Source organism: Macrotis lagotis, chromosome 3 (genome assembly GCF_037893015.1).
Source record: "Macrotis lagotis isolate mMagLag1 chromosome 3, bilby.v1.9.chrom.fasta, whole genome shotgun sequence".
NCBI lineage: Eukaryota > Metazoa > Chordata > Mammalia > Peramelemorphia > Peramelidae > Macrotis > Macrotis lagotis.
In genome coordinates, this window is record NC_133660.1 from 97,673,420 (window position 1) to 97,695,576 (window position 22,157).

A 22,157-nucleotide genomic window follows, 5' to 3' on the forward strand; every position below is an offset into this window, starting at 1 on the left:
TAGTTTTAATAAACTTTTTTGGTATAGATGCTTTTAATGATGAAGTATTTGTCCACTGTGAAGTACATTTGTACAAATATTACTTCCAATTTCTACTATGATAGAAAAAGGTAAAGTGGCAAAATGAAGTGTTTTGTTTCATGAACCAGGACATAAACTGGTAATATAAATTGTTTTACTTCCCAGTGATAATCAACTATCTAACTAAACCAACTAAATCCCCAACCTCCATTCCCTTTTTTTTGTAATAAAATTTTAATAAATATTCTGTGATGATTTTCTCTGATGGTTTCTCCTTTCAATATTCATTACATTTATGGTGCTTATACAATTTTTTTTTCCATTTTATGTAATCAAAATTGTTCCCTTTAATTTTTATGATCACTTTTATCCCTTCTTTAGGCAAGAATTTTCATCCTAGCCAAAGTTGTGAAAAAACCTTCTTAAAATACCTTCTTCCTTTTTCCAATTTTTTCAATTATATGAGCTTTTCTATATTTAGATTATATATACTTCTGCAATTTAATGGGGTTTATGTAGAAGACAGAGAGCAGTTTTGTTATAGCCTTGTTACATTTTATATGTGTATATGTACATATACTTATATTATGCATATATATGTGTATATACATACATATATATATATATATATATATATATATATATAATTTTTTTTGCAAGGCAATGCGGTTAAGTGACTTGCCCAAGGCCACACAGCTAGGTAATTATTAAGTGTCTGAGGGCAGATTTGAACCCAGGTACTCCTGACTCCAGGGCCGATGGCTCTATCCACTGCGCCACCTAGCTGCCCCTATAGTATATTTCTAATAAGCATTATACGTATATATTTTTTAAAGTTCAGTTTCTTTTAGGAGCCTTTCTTTTTCTTCTTTGTATAATGAAACATTTGTTGATGATTGTTACTTTCAAGATGAAGAAGCTTTTTCTTTTCTCTTTTTTTTGTAGATTCCATCTTCTTCCCTTCACTCATTTTACTATATGTAGGTCCAAAGTTTTAGGAAGTAGTAAGTATTAGAATAAAAACTTTTGAGAGTTTTTAAATGCAGAGATTTCAGTTCTCTCAAATGACTGTGCAGCAAATGAGTGACAAGTGGTTCCTAATAATCAAGGATACAACTTGACCATCTAATCTAAATACAGAGCTAAGTATTCATACACTGCCCATATCCATGGAAGCACATCAGCAAGAATCTTTTACTCTAGGGGGGCCAGTTAAGTGGTACAGTGGATAGAGCACTGGTCCTGGAGTCAGGAATACCTGAGTTCAGATACGGCCTCAGACACTTAATTGCCTAGCTGTGTGGCCTTGGGCAAGCGACTTAACCCCCACTGCCTTGCAAAAAAAGACTAAAAAAAATCTTTTACTTTATTTTCCAAATATTTAAACAAATTCAGGATATAAGTGTTAATGAAAATATTAATGAAAAGTCTTTATTAAACACTTTTTATCTGCAAAACTTAGTGCCAAATTCTGTAAATACAAATATAAAAGCAAAGAGAGTTCCTGTCCTCAAGGAATTCTAACACAGGACAGTAGCAATCAGGGAGGGACACTTTAGTCTAAAGTTAAGGAGATGGGGCAGCTAGGTGGCGCAGTGGATAGAGCCACCGGCCCTGGAGTCAGGAGTACCTGGGTTCACATTGGGTCTCAAACACTTAATTAATTACCTAGCTGTGTGGCCTTGGGCAAGCCACTTAACCCCATTTGCCTTGCAAAAACCTAAAATAAATAAATAAAAATAAATAAAAAAAATAGATAGATAGATAAATAAATAAATGAACGAATAAATAAAATAAATAAGTAAACAAGTACATAAATAAAGTTAAGGAGATGGAACATAGGAGGAAGGACTAATGCATACTGTTCAGGACAACTAATTCTATGACTCAATCAAAGGTGTGTTCCTGCCCTGATTATAGTATTAGAACATATAGAAAACTGTTTAAGTACATTAAATTGGGGTTGGTATATGGGAAACCAATGAGAACCTAGACTGCATGAGTGGAGGAACTATTTTTATCTTTCTTAATATTCCCATGTATCAGGCACACAGTTACAGATTAATAAATACTTGCATACCCACAAACTCACTTAACTTCTCAATGGTTCAGGCAAGTCTCTAAGACTAAGATATAGAACAAATAGAGGACAGATAGATTTGCACAGATAAAGGAGTATTATCAACTGAGTGTTTTTTATCAATTAAATGTCAAGTTTGCCTTAATTTTTTTTATCTTTCCAACACAACACTCTAGTTACCACTTTTAAATTAAAAAAAAAATTTATTATTTAAGGCAATGGGGGTAAGTGACTTGCCCAAGGTCATATAGCTAGGCAATTACTAAGTGTCTGAGGTGGGATTTAAACTCAGGTCCTCCTGACTTCAGGACCAGTGCTCTATCTACTGCGCCACCTAGCTGCCCCTTATCAATTTTAAATTAAAAGTTTATAAACTCAAGGACTTAATTTTCTCTGACCACTCAGATGACTGACGGTAACATATTTTGTTTAGACAAGACTCAAAAGAACTAGATAACTTCAAATCTCTTCAGGGAACTTGGATCACACACACACAGCCACATTTTTTTTTTGTTCCCAGTAAACCAGAAGTAAGGAAAAAAAGGGAAATCAAGTTTTCACTGGTAAAAAATTCTTCTTGGGGGTTGGACATAATGAAACAGCTGAATTTTCTAAGGGCTTACCTATAATAATAGGCTTTGTAATTCATCTCCTCTGTTCTTGCCCTGGAGCAGCCCATTCCACTGACTCAGTCTCTGTACTGGATAAGTACGCAATGTTTCCTCCTTTATTTATAGTCATGTACTCCTGATGTTCAAGCCAGTCAACAGATTATATTTATTGAGGATTTGCTGATTATTGTTTGGGTAAGTTAGAAAAAGAGTTTGCCTTCCTAAATTCAATCTGGTAGAAGAGTGAGAAAGCCCATGCAAATTTTACAAGCACATATGCAACCAATAAATTTAATCAACTATGTCTGTTTAGGCTTATGTATACTACTAAAAGGGTTTCCAGGGTGCTAAGGACCAGGTGTGATTAATTCTTGGAAGTGGGAAAATAGTGTAAGGAATGGCTTGGTAGTAGAGAGAGGTTCATGTATATGAACTGTAAACATAATGGTTGAAATAATAATCATTAGCCAAAGTAAATGGGTATAGAGGAACAGAGTATGTTAGATAATGGAATGCCTTGGCTCTCTATCTTGGATACTTAGCTATTCTTTAACTATCCTTTAATACAAACTCTTTAAGATCTTTAAATATAAACGTATGCATGATCTCATTGATTAGGGCGATTTCTCTCCATCAATGCAGAATGCAACTTTGACCCTCTTGTGTCACTGTCATCCACAAACTGCCAAAAACTCAACAGAGGATCTGCTCAAGGTACTGGAGGTTTTCCTTACTTTCTCCTCACATCCAGAGGGTACAAGGTCATTCTATACAACCACATGTCATCCTTCCATTCTCACTATGTGACAAATCCATCTACTCTGTCTGCTATATACAATTCTTTGATGACTTTCTTTATGTCTATTCTTCAGAGGACTTGGTTAGTTATAGGTTGAGGTCTGATCATATGCAATAAGCAACTAGGTGACAAAATAGAGTGCTGAACCTGGAGTCAGGAAGACTTGACAAATGAAGCTTCAGACACTTATTTGTGTGGCCCTGGGCAAATCCCTTAACCTTGTTTGCCTCACTTTCCTCATCTATAAAATGAGCTGGAGAGGGAAATGACAAACCACATCTTTGCCAAGAAAACCCTAAATGAGGTCACAAAGGATTGGCTCAATTGAAAAGACTGAACCACATCAACAAGTTTATATGTACCATACATCCTTCAACTGTCCCAGGTATAATATGAAGTAGTATTTTTCCACATAGCAACCCTAGTAAAAATATTTTTTTAAAAAGATGGACATTTGCTGTCATTGGAAGCATGGGATCAGTTAAAGTGCTTTGCAATTTCCCAAAAGCAAACCAGGCCAATTTCTTCTTCCTTTTCTACTCCAGGCACATTTAATTGTACATCTGTAATGTCTGTTCCATATTCAGAAGCATGATAAAATCTGGATAATAAAAACTGTTCCTCCACTTGGTCTTTTCTGTGCAGATAAGTGATAACAGATTTCTTCCAGAAAGCTCTGCAATATCTTGGGGCTTAATGCAGTCCATATTTTGTCATTCACAAAAAAGGAGCATCTGGAGTCCCTTACTCTCCACTGGGAATTCCTCAACTAAGACCTCCATCACAGAGGCAACCATTCATTAAAATTCAACTTAAATCCTTTTCTCTTCCCAGTGGTTTTCTCTAACTTTTGTTCCCTCAATTCTCATCTGTTTGCTCTGTACCTTTCCAACTTATGCAATCTGTAGTTGACATGATACTTATCTGTGTTTTCATCTTTGATGCAAGTAGTTCTAGATAATAAGCTCTGAGGGTAGAGACCTTTCTAAACTCCCCCCCCCCCAGCTCTGCACAGTATATACTGAATCAAAGAGAAGACTGAACCAAATAAAGAGAACCACCCAACTCCATTTTGCTCATACTCAGAACATCTTAGAAATATCATTTTCTTTCCTTCTTCCTTCTAGTATTAGAAGAAGAGATAGTCCTAATTCAATGCTGAGAGTAAGTCTGTGCTCTTGATTCCATTTCCTGCCTCCATTTGGATGGTGCCCAAACTATAAAACTACAAGATTTTAAGAATATGAATTAGAGGGATGATTCTGGGAAGATGGTGGAGTAGGTCAGAAAACTTTCAGTTCTCTAAATTTCCTCCATACAAAAAAAAGCTAGAATATCACTTCAGATTAGTGCTGTAAAGCAGTTGTCCTAAAACAATCTGAGAAGACCCTAGGAAAGACTGGTCCTCCAGGGATGATGTCTGGCCACTGACTACAGAATCAGCCAACAAGTTGGGGGCAACTGGGTGGAGAAGCTGCTTCAGTCTTAGAAACTTTCATCTCACAGACTATGTGGTGGTCCAATAGATGAATAGAAAAAGACTGAAGGACCTTCCACTGTCAAGAAACACCAAGTCAACACAGCTGTGGACTTGGTTGACCTGCTGCATCTTGGGTTTTGGCTGCTAGGAGTCAGAGCTAGCACACACCTAGTCAGCACAGTTGACAGGGGCAGGGACCCTGTTGACCATGAGCACTTGGCAGGAGAGCAGAATCCTTGGTTTCAGAAAGGACAGTTGTAATATTCAGCAATTGGACGAACTGCAAGGAGCAGGTTCATTTGTGGGACAGTGTAACTGGGGGACCTGGCAGTGGCTTAGGAGTGGAGAAAAGAACCTAAGTTGGGTCCTGAGATAGACTTCAAAAATTAGTAAGAAGGGCTTGAGGTTTGGGCCATCATTCCCCATACCTTGGGACTATAACTTGATTACACTTATAACTGCCAAAAAAAAACCCCAACAAAAAAAATAACTAAATAAAAATGACTAAGCAAAGAATAAAGAGCCCAACCATGGACATTTACTACAGAAGTTCTGGGTTCATATTCAAAGGAATATAATGGAGCAAAAAAAGCCACTATTTTTCACTGAGAAATGTCAAATGGTTCCAGGAAAGTTCTTGGAAGAACTTTAAAAGGACTTTAAAAACCAAATGGGAAAATTTGAGGAAAAATTAGAAGGAAAAAAGAGCCATCCAAGAAAATCAAGAAAATTATGAAAAGTCAACCAACAGAAAACAGAATAAAAAACTTAAGAAAAAAATAATTCCTTGAAAACTCAAATTGAGCAAGGGGAAGCTAATGATGTTCATTAGAAAGAAAGAATGAAGAAAGAGAAAAGAAAGTGAAACATCTCATCAGAAAATGTGTTTGAAGACTAGATTGAGGAAAAATAATGTAAGAATAGTAAGTAAGGGGGCAGCTAGGTAGCACAGTGGATAGAGCACTGGCCCTGGCGTCAGGAGTAGCTGAGTTCAAATCTGGCCTCAGACACTTAATAATTACCTAGCTGTGTGGTCTTGGGCAAGCCACTTTAACCCCATTTGCCTTGCAAAAAGCTTAAAAAAAAAAAAAGAGAGTAGTAAGACCAACCTGAAAACTATGACAAGGAGGCAAAGAAATAGAAAAAAAAATCCATCTGAAAGAGATCCTAGGAGGAAAACTTAAAGGAATATCATAGTCAAATTTCAAAGCTCCCAGGTTAAGGAGAAAATATTGGAAGAAACAAGAAAAAAACCAAATTTAAATATCATGGATCTACAAAAAGGACTACATAAGACCTGGCAGCCACTACACTGAAGGTCTGTTGGTCTTGGAAGATTGTATTCCATGAAGCAAAAAGAACTGGGGTTATAACTTATTCAGCAAGTTACGTATAATCCTGAAGAAAAAAAAAATGAACATTTAACAAACTCAAAGACTTTCAGGTTTTTGTAACAAAAACCCCAGAACTTATGGGGAAAAATTGACATGTAACAGCCAGGAGAAATATTTAGTAAACATTAAACACTGATTGGGAAGGATTCAATAAAGACAAATTGATTACTTTGTATATGAGAAAATATTAACAATACTCTAATAACTGTCATTTTTATTTGGATTGTTTGAAAGAAAGGCATAGATTGAGCTGAGTATGATGTGATGATTTTTTAAAAACCCATATAACTGTGTAGGGAGAGATGAAAAAGGAATAATTATTTCATAAAATGAGGAATTAAAGGAAAAATTGATTTAAAAAAGAAGCTAGTGGGGGGAGGCGGGTAGTGCTAGAACCTTACTCTTCAGGAATGGGTTGAAGAAGCAACAACATCTACAAGGGTATAAATCTTCTAAATTAAAAAAGAAATATGAAAGCAAGGGGAATAAGGGAAGGACTCTGAGAGGGGTGGGTAGGTTAAGGAATTGGAAGTAAAAGTAATGCAGAAGAGTGAGGAGTGTTAGGTTAAATAGAGTGAGAAGGATAGTGAGGAAAAATACATAGTAATTGTAACTTAGCATGGAAATGGGATTATTTCATCCATAAAATGGAAATGGATAGCAGAATAAAAATCTGAATTCAACAATATATTGTTCTCAGGATATAGTATAAAAATGAGAGCTATACACAAAGATAAAATAGAATTTTATATGTAAAAAAACAGGTATCATAACTCTGACAAAGTTAAAGTTAAAGTAGATTTAATCAAAAGTGAAATACTGTATCAGCAGTATTATTCAATATTGTTATAGACCATTAAAAATAACTAGACAATAAAATACCTGAGAATACATCTACCGAAATAGAGGAACTGTAAGGACATAAACATAAAACAGTTTGCAGACAAACTCAGCTCCAAATAACTGAAATAATATTTATTGTTGATGGGTAGATAATTTTTAAAAATGACAATTCTGCTAACTAATCTATTTATTCAATGTCATCCTAATTAAATTATTAAAAATTATTTTACTAAGTTAGAAAAATAATAATAAAGTTCATTTAGATAAAGAAGATCAGGAACTTCAAGGAAACCAGGGGGAAAAGATGTAAAGAAAGTAGATTCAAGCATTACCAGACTTTAAGCTATATTATAAGGCAAGAGCATGGCTGAAGTGTAAAAAGGATAATTTTTATTATTTTAAATTAAATTTTCTTGTAGAAATAAAAGCCTATGTAACCAAGAACAGAAGAAATGCAGAAAATTTGGAGGAAATAAAAATTTTCATAGACAATCTCTCAGATAAGGTGTAATTAGGTTGGAATATTGCTGTGATGGAGAAAATGATGCACTGTTTGATTTAGAAAAAACATGGAAAGACTTGGATAAATGAAGGAAGATGCTATTCGCCTTCAGAGAAACAGATGATTGGAGGAAATAAGCATAGTAAATATATATGTATGAGTTTGTGTATCTATTTATAGATACCTATATATGGATATCTGTATACATATATACATATATATATGCTTAATTTTTTTTTAGGTTTTTGCAAGGCAAATGTGGTTAAGTGGCTTGCCCAAGGCCACACAGCTAGGTAATTATTAAGTGTCTGAGACCGGATTTGAACCCAGGTACTCCTGACTCCAAGGCTTTATCCACTACACCACCTAGCCCTCCCTATATATGCTTAATTGTAATCTTCAGTGAGCATGCATGTGAAAGGGGGAGATGGAAAAATTTAAATCAAAAAGGCACAGCAAAGAATAAAAAAAAATCAACAAGGAGGCAGAGAAAAACAATGTCTAAGTTATTGTGTAAGTTTTCTTAAAATAGAAATTTTTGTTTTATACTGAATCCTCTAGGTCTGCTGTATACATGGAAATGTTTTTTTCTTTTCTCATTTTGTATTTCAGATTAAAATTTAAAATTATATATATATATATATATGTGTGTGTGTGTGTATATATATATATATATATATATATATATATATATATATATATATATATATATGAATTGCAAGCAAAGTAATGAAGTTAAATTTTTTAATTTCCCTGTTCTGAAATCATCGGTTCAATTATCCCTATTCCTATACCTATGTAGGTATGTCTGTATTGACTTTTCTACTTAAAATCATTTGGTAACCAAAGAAGGGAGGACAAGAATTTGCTAATAAGGAGAACAACAATGGAACAAACAGATCATTAAGCTGAGAACAGAAACATTTACACACACAATCCATTAATTCACTCACTGTTGCAGAACCTTAATCCCTTCACATTTACTTCAAATGAAAAGTTCTACTAATCACTAGGGATAACTGTCTAGAACAGACTTTACAAAACATAACAAATCTAAATTAATACAACAATAAAACTTCAAATGGGGAGGGCAAAATGGGGAGATGCTCAAGAGAAAGGGAGTAGAAAGTTAAGGCAGTGATAAATTTTAGACAATTAAAGTCCTTCCAAATGGTAAACCCACACCTAACTCTTATAGGAGAGGTAGATCTTACTTCTGGATTTAATACATTTCTAAATAAGAAAAAAAAAGATAGATGAAGGATTTAACCATCTCTCAAGATATACCCATAAGAAAAAGAATTATAGAATTTGTACTTCCCAGTTTATTTTTTTCACTTTTAAATTTATTATGAAGTAGCCATATGAAAAATTGCTCTAAATCATTAATTATTAGAGAAATGCAAATTAAAGCTTCTCTGAGGTACCACCTCACACCTCTCAGATTGGCCCATATGACCAGAAAAGATAATGATCATTGTTGGAAGGGTTGTGGGAAATCTGGGACACTATTACATTGTTGGTGGAGCTGTGAACTCATCCAACCCTTCTGGAGAGCTATTTGGAACTACGCCCAAAGGGCAACAAAAATGTGCATACCCTTTGATCCAGCAATACCACTACTGGGTCTATATCCTGAAGAGATGATGAAAAAGGGTAAAAACTTCACTTGTACAAAAATATTCATAGCAGCCCTGTTTGTGATGGCAAAGAATTGGAAATTAAGTGAATGTCCTTCAATTGGGGAATTATAAACTGGGATATATGTATATCATGAAACACTACTGTTCTATTAGAAACCTAGAGGGACGGGATTTCAGGGAAGCCTGGAGGGATTTGCATGAACTGATGCTGAGTAAGATGAGCAGAACCAGAAAAACACTGTACACCCTAACAGCAACATGGGAGTGATGATAAACCTTGAAGGACTTGCTCATTCCATCAGTGCAACAATCGGGAACAGTTTTGGGCTGTCTGCAAAGGAGAGTGCCATCTGTATCCAGATAAGGAGCTGTGCAGTTTGAACAAAGTTCAAAGGACTATTCCCTTTAATTTAGAAAAAAACAGTTATCTTATTATCTGATCTTGTCACCTCTTAGACTTCTCTTCTTTAAGAATATGATTTCTCTCTCATCACACCCAATGTGGATCAAGGTACAACATGAAAACAAAGTAAAGACTGACAGAGTGTTTTCCATGGGCGGGGGAGGAAGTAAGATTGGGGGGAAAATTGTAAAACTCAAATAATATCTTTAATAAAAATAAATTTAAAAAAACAATAAATTTATTATGAAGTTTGCATTTAGGATCAAATAGTTAAGAAACACAGCGGATATAGTACTAGACCTAAAGTCAGGAGAACCTGAGGTCAAGTCTGGCTTCAGACACTTACTAGCCTGTGACCCTGGGTAAATTACTTAACCCTGGTCGCAGTTTCCTCATACATAAAATGAGTTGGAGAAGGAAATGGCACACCACTCCTATATCTCTGCCAAGAAAACCCCAAATGGGCTCACAAAGAGTAGGATATGACTGAAAAATAACTGAACAAAAAATACATAAGATGGAAGGACTAAATGACTTCCAAGGCACATTCAAATTCTTTAACTGTTTGAATCATTTTCAAGTTGAGGTTTTAACCTCTTAAGGTTGAAACATATATTATTAACATATATTATTCAACTAGAATGACACTGGCAGTGTAGGTTTTAGCAAAACATGTTTTTACTCTTTTCTTTTTCTTAAAGAGAAATTAACAGGTCATTTATCCCCCAAAACTTAAGCAAAAGGTAAACCAAACACTGAAATTCAAAGAGCCCTCACATTTTCAAAGAAAAACACAAAATAGTTCACACTAAAACTTTTCAGGAAAGGGGGTTAACAGAATATTTGCTGCAATTTAAAAGCATTCTAAATAAGGCAACAGGGCAGCTAGGTGGCACCATGGATACTGTTCCTGAAGTCAGGAAGACTCAATTTTCTGAGTTCAAATCTAGCCTCAAATATTTACTAGCTGTGAGATCTTGAGCAAATCACTTAACACCATCTGCCTTAGTTTCCTCATCTATAAAATTAACTAAAGAAGCAAATAGCAAATCACTCCTGCCTTTGCTGAGAAAATCCCAAATGAGAACAGGAAGACTGGAGGATTGGAACAACTGATGGCAAAACTAAAGCAATAATGAATTCTAAGACACTAGAGATACAACTTGCCCTTCACTGCCAAAGACACCTATCAGGACCAAGAATTATTTACTTTGTTGAGTGAATAAAACAATGACTTCTAAGTGGTAGCATTCTGACCTTTTAATAGGTCACTGTAAATGTGTATTCTTTTTCATATCATCTAACCTGAAGAAGATTCTCATCTCCAAGGTCAATGGCACAAAGTAAGCACAGTTTTGGCCATGACAGTCAACTCTTTTTAGAACAGCTCAGGCACCTTTGAGAATACAGAGCATAATTTCTTTCTGATTTATCTAAACACAGGTTATCTGAGAACAGACTAGGCTCTCTTTAAAGAGAGAGAGCTCATTCCATTCATTGGGACAACCTCCTAAATTACGGCAATGCCCAGATTCAATTTTACCTGCTTTATTTCCACCCACCTGCTCACCAATGACTGACAGGTATTCCCCAGTTTCAAATTCTTACATTTCAAGATCAGGCCAAGTCTGTGCTCAGCATAACTGTTAGAAAGAATGCTAGACATCTGGGAAAGGACTCTTCTCTGAAATGTAAAAAAGAGGAATTATTAAGGGTGGTGGCAGCCCTACTGGGAAAGTAATGGAATGAATACTCAAAAGAGGAAAAAATATATTGGAAATAGAATGAATTAAAAATTAGATGCTAATCTTGGCTATTAATTTGTTAGAATTTTATTTGGTTGTTCAAGTACTTACAGGGTAAGTGTATAAACTAGGGTCACAGGCATGGCCAGGACAACTTGTCTGCAGGATCATAAATGAGGGATCCTTTCATCTACAGGATCACAAATGTAGGTCTGGAAAGCACCTCAGAAGCCATAAAACCTCTTCATTTTACATTAAAGACACTGAAGCCCAGGGAGGTCATTACCAATGATTTCACTGGTTTATGGAACTTCCACATGAAGAAGTTCTTTCTACCAAAGAGGGTTGGCACTTTCTCTGAAATAATAAGATTAGCAATACTAATAGTTAACATTTACATAATGCATTAAGGTTTACAAGGGATACCTAGGTGGCACAGTGGATAAAGCATCTGACTCAAATCTGGTCTCAGACACTTACTAGCTATGTGACCCTAGGCAAGTCACTTCACCCTGTTTGCCTCAGTTTCCTCATCTGTAAAATGAGTTGGAGAAGGAAATGATAAACCATGTTCAGTATCTTTGCCAAGTAAACCCCAAAAGGGGTCATGAAAAGTTGGACACTGGGGCGGCTAGGTGGCGCAGTGAATAACGCACCGGCCCTGGAGTCAGGAGTACCTGGGTTCAAATCTGGTCTCAGACACTTAATAATTACCTAGCTGTGTGGCCTTGGGCAAGCCACTTCACCCCGTTTGCCTTGCAAAAAAAAAAAAAACTAAAAAAAAAAAGAAAAAAGAAAAGTTGGATACCACTGAAAAGTGACTGGAAAACAATAATATTATAATAATAGCTAACATAACTTTAAGATTCACAAAGCATTTCACAAATATTATTTCATTTTTCCTTTATAAAAATGCTGAGAAAGAGGTCCTATTAATATCCCCATTTTACAGATAAGGGAATAATGACAGATTATGGTGAAGTGATCTAGAGTCATATAACTCATAAGTTCCTGAGGTCATATTTGAACTGAGATCTTCCTGATTCCAAATCTACACTTTTATCCCCTAAACCATCTACCTGACTAAAAAAAATCCCAAGACTTATAATCTTATAACGTTGCCTAGAACACTGGAAAGTTAAATGTTTTTCCCAGAATCCCCAAGTGGCTGGAAGGATTAAAATTTAGGACTTAACTGACTCCGAGGCTGGCTCTATACACTACAACACCTGATGTTTTCAATACAAAGATTTCCCCCAAATAAATTCTTTTTTTCTCCCACTGGAAAAAAATAAGGCTTTATATTCACAGCTACATTTCTGCTAAAGAGAACAAACAGGGGCTGGTGGTGGTAGATACAATTCTAAGAGCCATTTACCACATCTTCCAAATAGAACCTTTTCAATGTATTACTGGGAGGGTTAAGCAGCAGACACTTAAAAAGGCAAATTAGGACGGCAAGTGGTTTTCTGAAAGGCAGTCGTGACTAAGAGCTCAGGATGGAAAGAACGTGATAGTTATTAAAAGCAACACTAGAGGCGTCCTCCTAGTTCCTAGTAGTTTTAGTCCTGATTACAACTAACCTTCAGGAGGTCAGCTTTACACAGGGTGCTCATTTATGATCAAATCATTCTCACGGCTGATGATCCCCTATGCCCTATTTATGAATCAAGGAAATCAGTTAAATAACAAATGCATCCAGAGTGCCAGCTACAGGGTGAGAAAGGATGAAGAAAAGCAATTGGCAGAAAAAATGCAGTAGATCAAAAATATGATAAACTAAGACTTATGGTTCATTAGAAATGATGTCCTGGAATCTGGAAAATAACATCAGTGGAAGTTAGTTGTAGAGACACAGTAAATTGATCATTATGTCAAAACAAGGCTGATCATGACTGTCTTATAAAAATGGTCTTCCTCTAGTGTAAAAGTTGAACAGTCAGCCTGAATTACATAAAGTACAGAAGATGACTTACTGGTTGTATAGCCTCAGCCATACCATTCAACATATATTCATTTCAGATAGTTTCTAAGCTCTTACTCAGCAAATCTATTGTTAATATAGATTGTATTTGTTGTCTCTGTAAAAAGTCTGCAATTTCTTGTTATACAATCTCCTTTGTCCTAGGCAAATAATTGATACTTCTATCCCAGAATTACAGACCAAACCTCCCAGTCATTTTTTATCCCTGGTAGAGAGATTCTTCCTAGTAGGACTGATGAAATTCTCTGAGGCAAATTGGGGAGGCTACCCTAGTTTTAAATCCTTGTATGGAAAATATGTAATATTCTGCAGCTTCCTAAATTGTAAAGTTTTCAATTTCCAAAGGCTAACATTTAAATTTCCTGAGGGAAAAAAAAATAACAGTAGAATTTCAGAAAATTTCTTAAGAATGTAGACCAAATTTTCAGTTTTCTAAATAGTACCAATTTAGCTGTACCCTAAAAGAAAATGAACATAATATTCTCAAGTATGTGGAGGAGAGGCTATTGCTGGTAATGAAGAAAAACACCTCTGTCGGTTTTCTGCCAATATTTTTTCTCTCCACTCTTCCAAGAAATAAAGAAAGATTATGAACAGCCACTATCTGTAGTTACTGATAAACATTCACTTTCACAAAAAGAATAAAAAGCTCACAAAGAAGCTGTTTACAACTCAGTTCTGAGAACACTTAAGATATGATCACAAACAGTACCAAAAAGGTATAATCATCCCTCACATCACTCAAAAGTTAAGTTATGTACAACACATTCTTTAACTTTGTCAGAAGAAAAACAGAACGTAGGCGGTGGAAGGTAGGTCGTGGTTCAGGGAATACTTCCTCTCCCATCACCTAAAAATCCTACTTATCACAATGTATTTGTTCTTACCTGCACATTTTCTTCAGTGACTTGGATTTCAGCAGTGTAAACATAATCGATGAGCATCCTCAATGTCCAGCCATCCACTTCTTTTATTCGAATTCTCTTGGCTCGACTTTCACTCATCTCACCTATAACAAAAGTCGAATGTTACAACAACTTGCACTTTCAACTGATGTCAATAACACAAAATAGTTGGTGAATCCATTGATGTGGGCCTCCCTCAACTAACCCAAGTGGTGGCTGCTCCACATACCCAATGAAATGGTTTCTTTGAACATAGCTAGTCCTTGGAGAAGAGATATGATAGCGATTATACTTGAAGCTGTTGGGCATGAGGGTTTGCCTTACACTGGTCAAACCTTTAAAAGTTGGAGGTTAGCTCAGAACAAGAATTTAGTGAAGAAATGGTAAACTTCCCTGTAGAGAAGCTATGATGCCAGTCATTACAGACCAAGAATAAAAATGTCCATCTCACTTCTATCTTGGAAAGGCAATTAGTGGAGCTAAAGCTCCACTACAAGACACTTAGAGAAGAGGTAAAAACACAGAAATTACATATTGCTCCCTTGGCTGCCTTCCTGAGGGACAAGATTTGGGGAAAGATAGAGACATTTAAGAGAAACCTCATGAGGAGTTTAATGTTAGCCATACTGTTCCTGAACCACAAAGGTAGAACTGAGCAGAAAAAAATTTCATTAAAGAATTTTTGAAGACTGATAACCAAAAAAGCAATATTGCTAATTACCCATCACAAATCCACTAATAAATAAGTGCTGAAAAGAAGTGTTTGTTTTTATCATTCATTCAACGATTATGTGTAAGTCTCTCCAATGGAATGTAAGCTGCTTGAGGATAATTTTTGCCTTTATAATCTTAGTACCTGGTTCAGAGTAAAAGTTTAATAAAGATTTCCTGATCAATTGGCTGGTTTAAGCACTTCCACAGACTATTAGGTACCAGTCTATCAGACTATCAGCTATCAGTCTTAATCTCCACTGGGAAGGCAAGGACTACACAGGTAAGGCAATTAGAGAACAGAGGCAAACTGCTGTTTAAATAAAGACACAATATACATACTATAGAATTAGGAATACAAAGTAAAGAGTTACAAAAGAACAGAGCAGGATAAGCCATGAAATTCATGGAGAGACTTGCACATCATCACTAAATGAATAATAAGCTTTGTGAGGGCAATGATTGTATTTTTGCTTCTTTTTGCACTTAATAAAAATGTTTACTGATTGAAGATTGATACAGTATAAATTGGGGGTAATCTCAACTGAAAGGTACTAACATTAAGGAGGATTGGGAATGCCTTTGGCTGAAATTTAAAGGAAGTCAGCGAAGAAACTAGGAAGTGAAGATGAAAAAGGACACTCCAGGCACAGCCAGTGAAAATGCCAAAGTAGGGAAAACTGGAGGAAGGCACTTTCACATCTCACTCTGCAAATATTATTCTGTAGAATACTCATGATAACTTGATCTGAGCAGGAGTTTCATGTGGAAATATCTATGCAAGCAACATTATATTTCTAACTCAGGGATGGCCAAGCTTTTCAGGAATTTATCATATTACATGATAAGAAGTTCAGGGATGTATGTGGTGGGGAGTGGGCACCAGTGGCAGGGGAAATAGAAATCGCAAATTTAATTATATATCACAAAATCACAGAATTTGAAAGTTGGAGAAAGATTACTTGTAAAATTCCAGAATAGATCTCTCAAAAGATGGATTGCCAAGCAGAGAAGCAATGATCATATAAATGTAGTCTGGTTTCACTGAGAATGGTCATGCCAGATTAACCTCATTTCCTATCTGTGTTTATATTACTAAACTAGTAGATGAAGAAAAGGCCATGGACAGAGTTTACCTAGATTTTAACAAATTTTTTGTATTATTGTATTATTTGTATTATTCTTTTTTTTTTTAGTTTTTTCCAAGGCAAATGGGGTTAAGTGGCTTGCCCAAGGCCACACAGCTAGGCAATTATTAAGTGTCTGAGACCGAATTTGAACCCAGGTACTCCTGAATCCAGGGCTGGTGCTTCAATCCACCGCACCACCTAGCCCCCCCCCCATTATTCTTAAAGAGAAAACAAAGAGATATGCACTAGATGGTTTCAAAACTAGGTGGCTACTCTGAGTTCAATGTCAACATGGAGGAGATCTCCAGTGGAATATGCAAGAGATTCATGCTTGGTCTTATGCTCTTAATTTTATTTTTATCAATGACTTGGATAAGGACAAAGGCAGATGACAAGAAGCTTGGAGGGTTAGTTAATGCATTGGATGAAGGTCAGTATCTAAAAGGACTTTGATAAGTTAAGAGTGCCTTATTGAATCTAGTAAAATGAAATTAAAGAGGGATAAATGTAAAATCTTAGAGTTGTATACAAAATAATCAAATTCATGAATACAAAATGGCAGCAGTTATGAAAAAGAAAAATCTAGTGATTTTAGTGGACTGCAAATTTAATATGAGTCAGCAGTGTGACATAGTAACCAAAATAAATTTGATGAAAGGGAAGAAGAGGAGGACAAAGGAAGGAAGGAAGGAAGGAAGGAAGGAAGGAAGGAAGGAAGGAAGGAAGGAAGGAAGGAAGGAAGGAAGGAAGGAAGGAACAAAAGAAGGGAGGGAGGGAAGGATTGAGGAAGGGAGGAAAGAATTCAAACTCCTCCCTTTTAAATGTAAGCCTCTACTTCTTTTCTTCTCTTTCTCTTAACTCCTTGAAGTTTGGTTTTCCAATTTTATTCAAATGAAACTGTTATCTCCAAGACCAAATGATTTCTTCTTACTTGTCAAACTTCTCAATTCTCATGCTTCCTAACCTCTCTGAAGCTCCAATGCTGTCAATCATCATTTTCCTTGATCTCTTTTCTCTTTAGGTCTTTGTGACACTGAGCTCTCCCACTAATCTGATGAGTCCTTTCATCTCTGTCTCCTTTTTTGGGATTTTCATCTAGATCATGCTCTCTAACAGTTGGTATACCCCAAAGGTCTATCTTGGGTCTTCTATTCTTCCTCTAAATTATTTCACTTGGTGATCTCATCAACTCCCAAGGATTTAATTACCATCTCTGTACATGACTCTTAGATTTACTTGTCTAGACCTAACTTCTCTCCCAGTCTCCAGTCTCACATCTCCAATTGCTTTTTTTAGACACCAGATATACTGGATGTTTGAACTGGATGTACCATAGGCATCTCAAACTCAATATGATCAAAACCCTACCCTCTTTCTAACTTCTTTATTATTATCAAAAATACTATTAATTATTCTTGCAAAATGCTATCCACCTGCAGAGAAAGAAGTGATGGAGGCTGAAAGCAGATCAAAGTATTCCTATTTTAAGTTTATTTTTCTTGGGTTCTTTTGGTGGGAGGGGAGATCTGTGTTCCCTTTGGCAACATGACTAAAATGGAAATATGCTTTGCATGACTGCACAACTATAATTTATATCAAATTTATATCAAATTCCTCCTTCTAAGGAGGAAGGCAAGGAGGTTGAGAATTTGGGACTCAAAATTTTTTTTAAAAATGTTCTTAATTACATGTACATCAAATTAAATTACAATTACATGTAATTGGAAAAAATTTTTGTAAAAAACTTTTTTGAAGTATCATTAATTGTCCAGTCACCCTAGCACAAGATAAATTTCATGTGCTACTCCTTGCTCTGACCCTCCCCATATCCAGTCAAATTCAGTCATTTCTACCTCTTGCCCCCTTCCCTCCTCTGACATTACAACCACCCCAGGGCAGGCTCCTTCTCATCTCCACATCCTGGTTTTCCTGTTATCCTTCGAGGCTTAGTAAACACCCCATCTTCTGCAAGAATTATTTTTTACCAGTTCTCTTTAATGTTACTGCCTTCCCTCTGAGATTATGCCCAACCTAACTAGTACATGGTGGTCCACATGGGATCTCCCCAATTTGACTGTGAACTCCTTGAGAGCAAGAACTGTTTTTTTATGTTTTCTTTTGTTGTGTTTGGGGGTAGGTGAGTAGGGGAGAGTCTGACAGTGAACATGGGGCCTGTTTGTAGTGAATGATTAATAAATATCAGCTGATTGATGGGTTAGACCTGACCCAGGCTTTCTCAGCTACCCAGAAAAAATTTCCCAGGCTTCCCCTCACCCCTAGCATGCCCACAATCAGCTTCCCCCATCGGCTCCTGGCAGCAGAAGGCAGCCCGTAGCGTGGGTTTTATGGAACATGGCTGGTGAGTAAGCGCAGCCCCTCCTCCTCCCCCATACACCCTCTTTGTTCTTCAGTGGGGAAGAAAGAGTACAGCATAAGATAAACAGGCAAACATGGGTTGCAATTCCGTTACTACTGCCCTCAAGCCCACACCTTTCCCAAACATCTCTATCTCTGCCAAAGACATCAATGGCCATCAAAGTTCCCCAGGCTACTAAGTTGTCCCCCTTGCCTCATCCCCCTCACTCAGCTACCAATTCTTGTTGATCCCTCCCCATTTCTCACATCTGGCCCTTCTTTCCATTCACAAGGCCACCATCTTGATTCAGGTCCTCATCTCCATGCAATGGCACCCTAACTGATCTTGCTGCTACCAGTCTCTCCCTTCTTGAAGTCATCTTCCACACAGCTGCCAAAAAAACTCCTCAAGGGCACATCCAACTTTTTCACTTCCGGATTCTATGGATTTGAGTTTAGGTTCAAATATTATTTCATCTTTATCACCTAATTTTATTTTTGTGTGTAAATTTTGCAATGTGAATCATTATTAGTAAAGTAGGAAATATGTGAAATTTATAAATAAATATATACAACTTGGGGAGTATTCTAAAATTTTGACTGACAGGAATATATAATGTTGGAGTGCTGGTTTGGAGAGAGGAAGATCTGGGTTCAAATGCTTTCTGGGATACTTACTAGATGGGTGATCCTGGACAAATCATTTAACCTCTCTAGGATTCAGTTTCTTTATCTGTCATCAAAAGAAAGAATTTGACTCAGTGGCCTCTAAGGTTCCTTTCTAGCTCCAGTTCTAAGATCATGTGTGTGTGTGTGTGTGTGTGTGTGTGTGTAAGTTTAGGATAAGTAATCACTGGATCAAATTTGTGGGAAGCTGAGGAGAAAAAATTTCAATATGAAAACTAAAAGGAGAATCTGTGAAATTAAGAATTCACTGATGGAAATTATCCTAAGTTTAAACAAAAGCTAAAGTCCCCAAAAATCACTGTTCTGGGACTTATTATGACCCTACCACAAAGGATGTGGAATAAAAACAAGGACACAAATAGTTACTTTTGTCTTAATCCTGCTCCTCCATTAGGAAACCATCAGGCCATCCTCAAAATTTTTTGAAAGCTCATTTCATTTTCTGATTAAGTATACCATCAGCTGCAGTAACCTCTCAGTAAGGCCTATGGGAATCCATCATTACACAAAATTCCTCTTCCAAACACAAACTCAGGGAGGGGAGAAGCCATAATGGTGATGTGCATTTAACTGCACGCCTCCCTGGAGACTGGCTGACAAGCTCTTAGAGAGGAGATGTTCTTCTAAGAACTTAAGTGCATTAAATGTACCCTGCTACTTCCCCAGAAAAGTGAAAGATGTTTCTACATGCATTTCAGGGAAAGAGAGAGAGGGTTTAATGAAGAAAATGCATCCATAAAATCATGTGGAGGGAAAAGGGGATGAAATGAATGTGCCCTTTGCAACAGCAAATTAGAAGGAGAGAGAGGGAAAGAGAGAGAGAGAGAGAGAGAGAGAGAGAGAGAGAGAGAGAGAGAGAGAGAGAGAGAGATAGGAAAAGGAGAAGAAAAGAGAAAAACGAGAAGGGGAAGAAAGCAAGAGAAAGAAGGAAACAAATAAGAAAGCAAGAAAAGGGAAGAAAAAAGAGAAAGAAAGGATGAACAAAAGAAATAAAGGATGGAAGGAAGAAAAAGGAAGAGAGAATCAACTAGAAGATCAAGGAGCAAGCAGAAATAGTTCTTTTGTCTGGATAAAAGCTATCTTTCTCTAGCTCTCCTCAAAAGGGGGGCCTCTGGAAGATTTTTTTGATAGTCATACTCTTCCTTTATTTCAGGAACCAGGATTTAGTGCTGTGCTTTACATTGGGATATTCCCTGAGAGAACCACACATACATACAAATCAACAATTTAATGTGTCTCTAATACAGAGAGATACAGCGATATACATATATAACTAAGTACACATGCAAATATGCATACATAATATATGAATGTGCACGTGTAAAATGTGGCTGTGCATGTATAAAATGTTTATACACACGTATATGTACATATGTGTGTGCATCTATGCAGGTATATAAAGATAGACATGCACGAGTCTAGGATTTGTGACCATCCCATTATAGGAAGGACTCTCTGAACTCAAGGTACTCACACTCTAGTGGCTTGGGATGTTAGTTTTTAAGACCAAACCCACACCTTCACTGGTACAATGCTCTCTTCATCAGAGCAGCACCTACTCTGCAACCTAACAGTCCTAGGGATCTACCTATAGACACTAATAGCCCAAGGTCACAGAGCAGGACTTATCAGAGAAGGTCCCTGAGAACTGCTCCCTCTGCACCGTGACAAAGCTGCTTTATCCTATGCTCCTAACACTCTTCTAATTAGCATATATAAAGTATTTTAGATGTCCCCAAGAGTGCTTCTGTGTAATTAATGCAAGACTGGTAATAATAGATCACATCAGTATAATGACTACTGATTCACTTAAGCCAGGAGAGGAGAATCTCCAGTTAGCAGGCTATATTGATCTGATGCTGCCAGGGGGATTTTGAAATTCAATACATCTAGATTTTTAGGGGTGAATTAATGAAATGTTTGAGCAAATACAGCCCTCCAATAATGTTGTAAATAACCCAAAGGCCCTTGGCAGATAAAAGGTTCCCCACACCTGACTTAGGTCTTCTATGAGGCATTACAAATAATACCATGAGACAAGAATTCTGAAGGTCCAAAACAGAAAGTAATAGCTGGAGGTCACACAGTCAATGAATAGAAAACCTGGGATGAATATCCGAGTCTCCTGTCTCTAAATTCAGGGAGATCTCCACTCTATGACATTGCCTCTTTGTAAAAGCAACTCTTGTCAAGTCTTCCATCCTGCAATTTTTGGAGACTAATTTTTTAATCATGGCTCTAAATTTTGAGATGATCTATTACTGTCATTTTCTAATTTCACCTATTCAATATTCCTCAATCATCATTTAGTGCATCATGCCCCTCTTGAAAAGCCTCTAGCTGCTGCTCTAATAAATTCAAACTCCTAATCATGTGCTCCTAAGCACAGTCCTCACTTGTCATTTGAATTCTATCATGGGAATCATAGGATTTAGCTCTGGAAGAGACTTCAGAGAATATCTATGAGGAAAGGGAGAAGAGAAGGGGAGAAAGGAAGGGGAGAAGGGTGGACAGGAGGAAGGGAAGAAGAGAAAGGGGAAAGAGAGGAGAGGGAAAGGGAGAAGAGAGAGAGGAAGGAGAAGGAAGAGGAGAAGAGAAGAGGGAGAGTGAGGGTAAAAAGATATAACAAAACTGAGCCACATATTGGAAAACCTAATATCATATGCAACTCTCCATGCCTATAGGCTATAAAGGATCAGAGGAAAGGTGTGATCTTCTGCCTCTTTCTCTGAGGACCAAGCTTATCTTTATAGCATCACATCATTCAATTCTGATTGTTTTGTAAGGTTTCTTCTAACTCAAAATATAATCAGTTCTATAATTCTATTTTTAATTGCATTTCAACACATAAAAAGAGTTGAGAA

The 22,157-nt window shown here is 36.6% G+C and overlaps 1 protein-coding gene across 1 annotated transcript in view; it reads right to left on the reverse strand.

The window, feature by feature from the left end:
• The window catches only part of LOC141517720 (kelch-like protein 2), a 139,329-nt gene that overhangs the window by 76,530 nt on the left and 40,642 nt on the right, over positions 1-22,157 (reverse strand). The window contains 1 exon segment of the mRNA XM_074229014.1: positions 14,393-14,514. Coding sequence (XP_074085115.1) covers positions 14,393-14,514 — 122 coding nt within the window.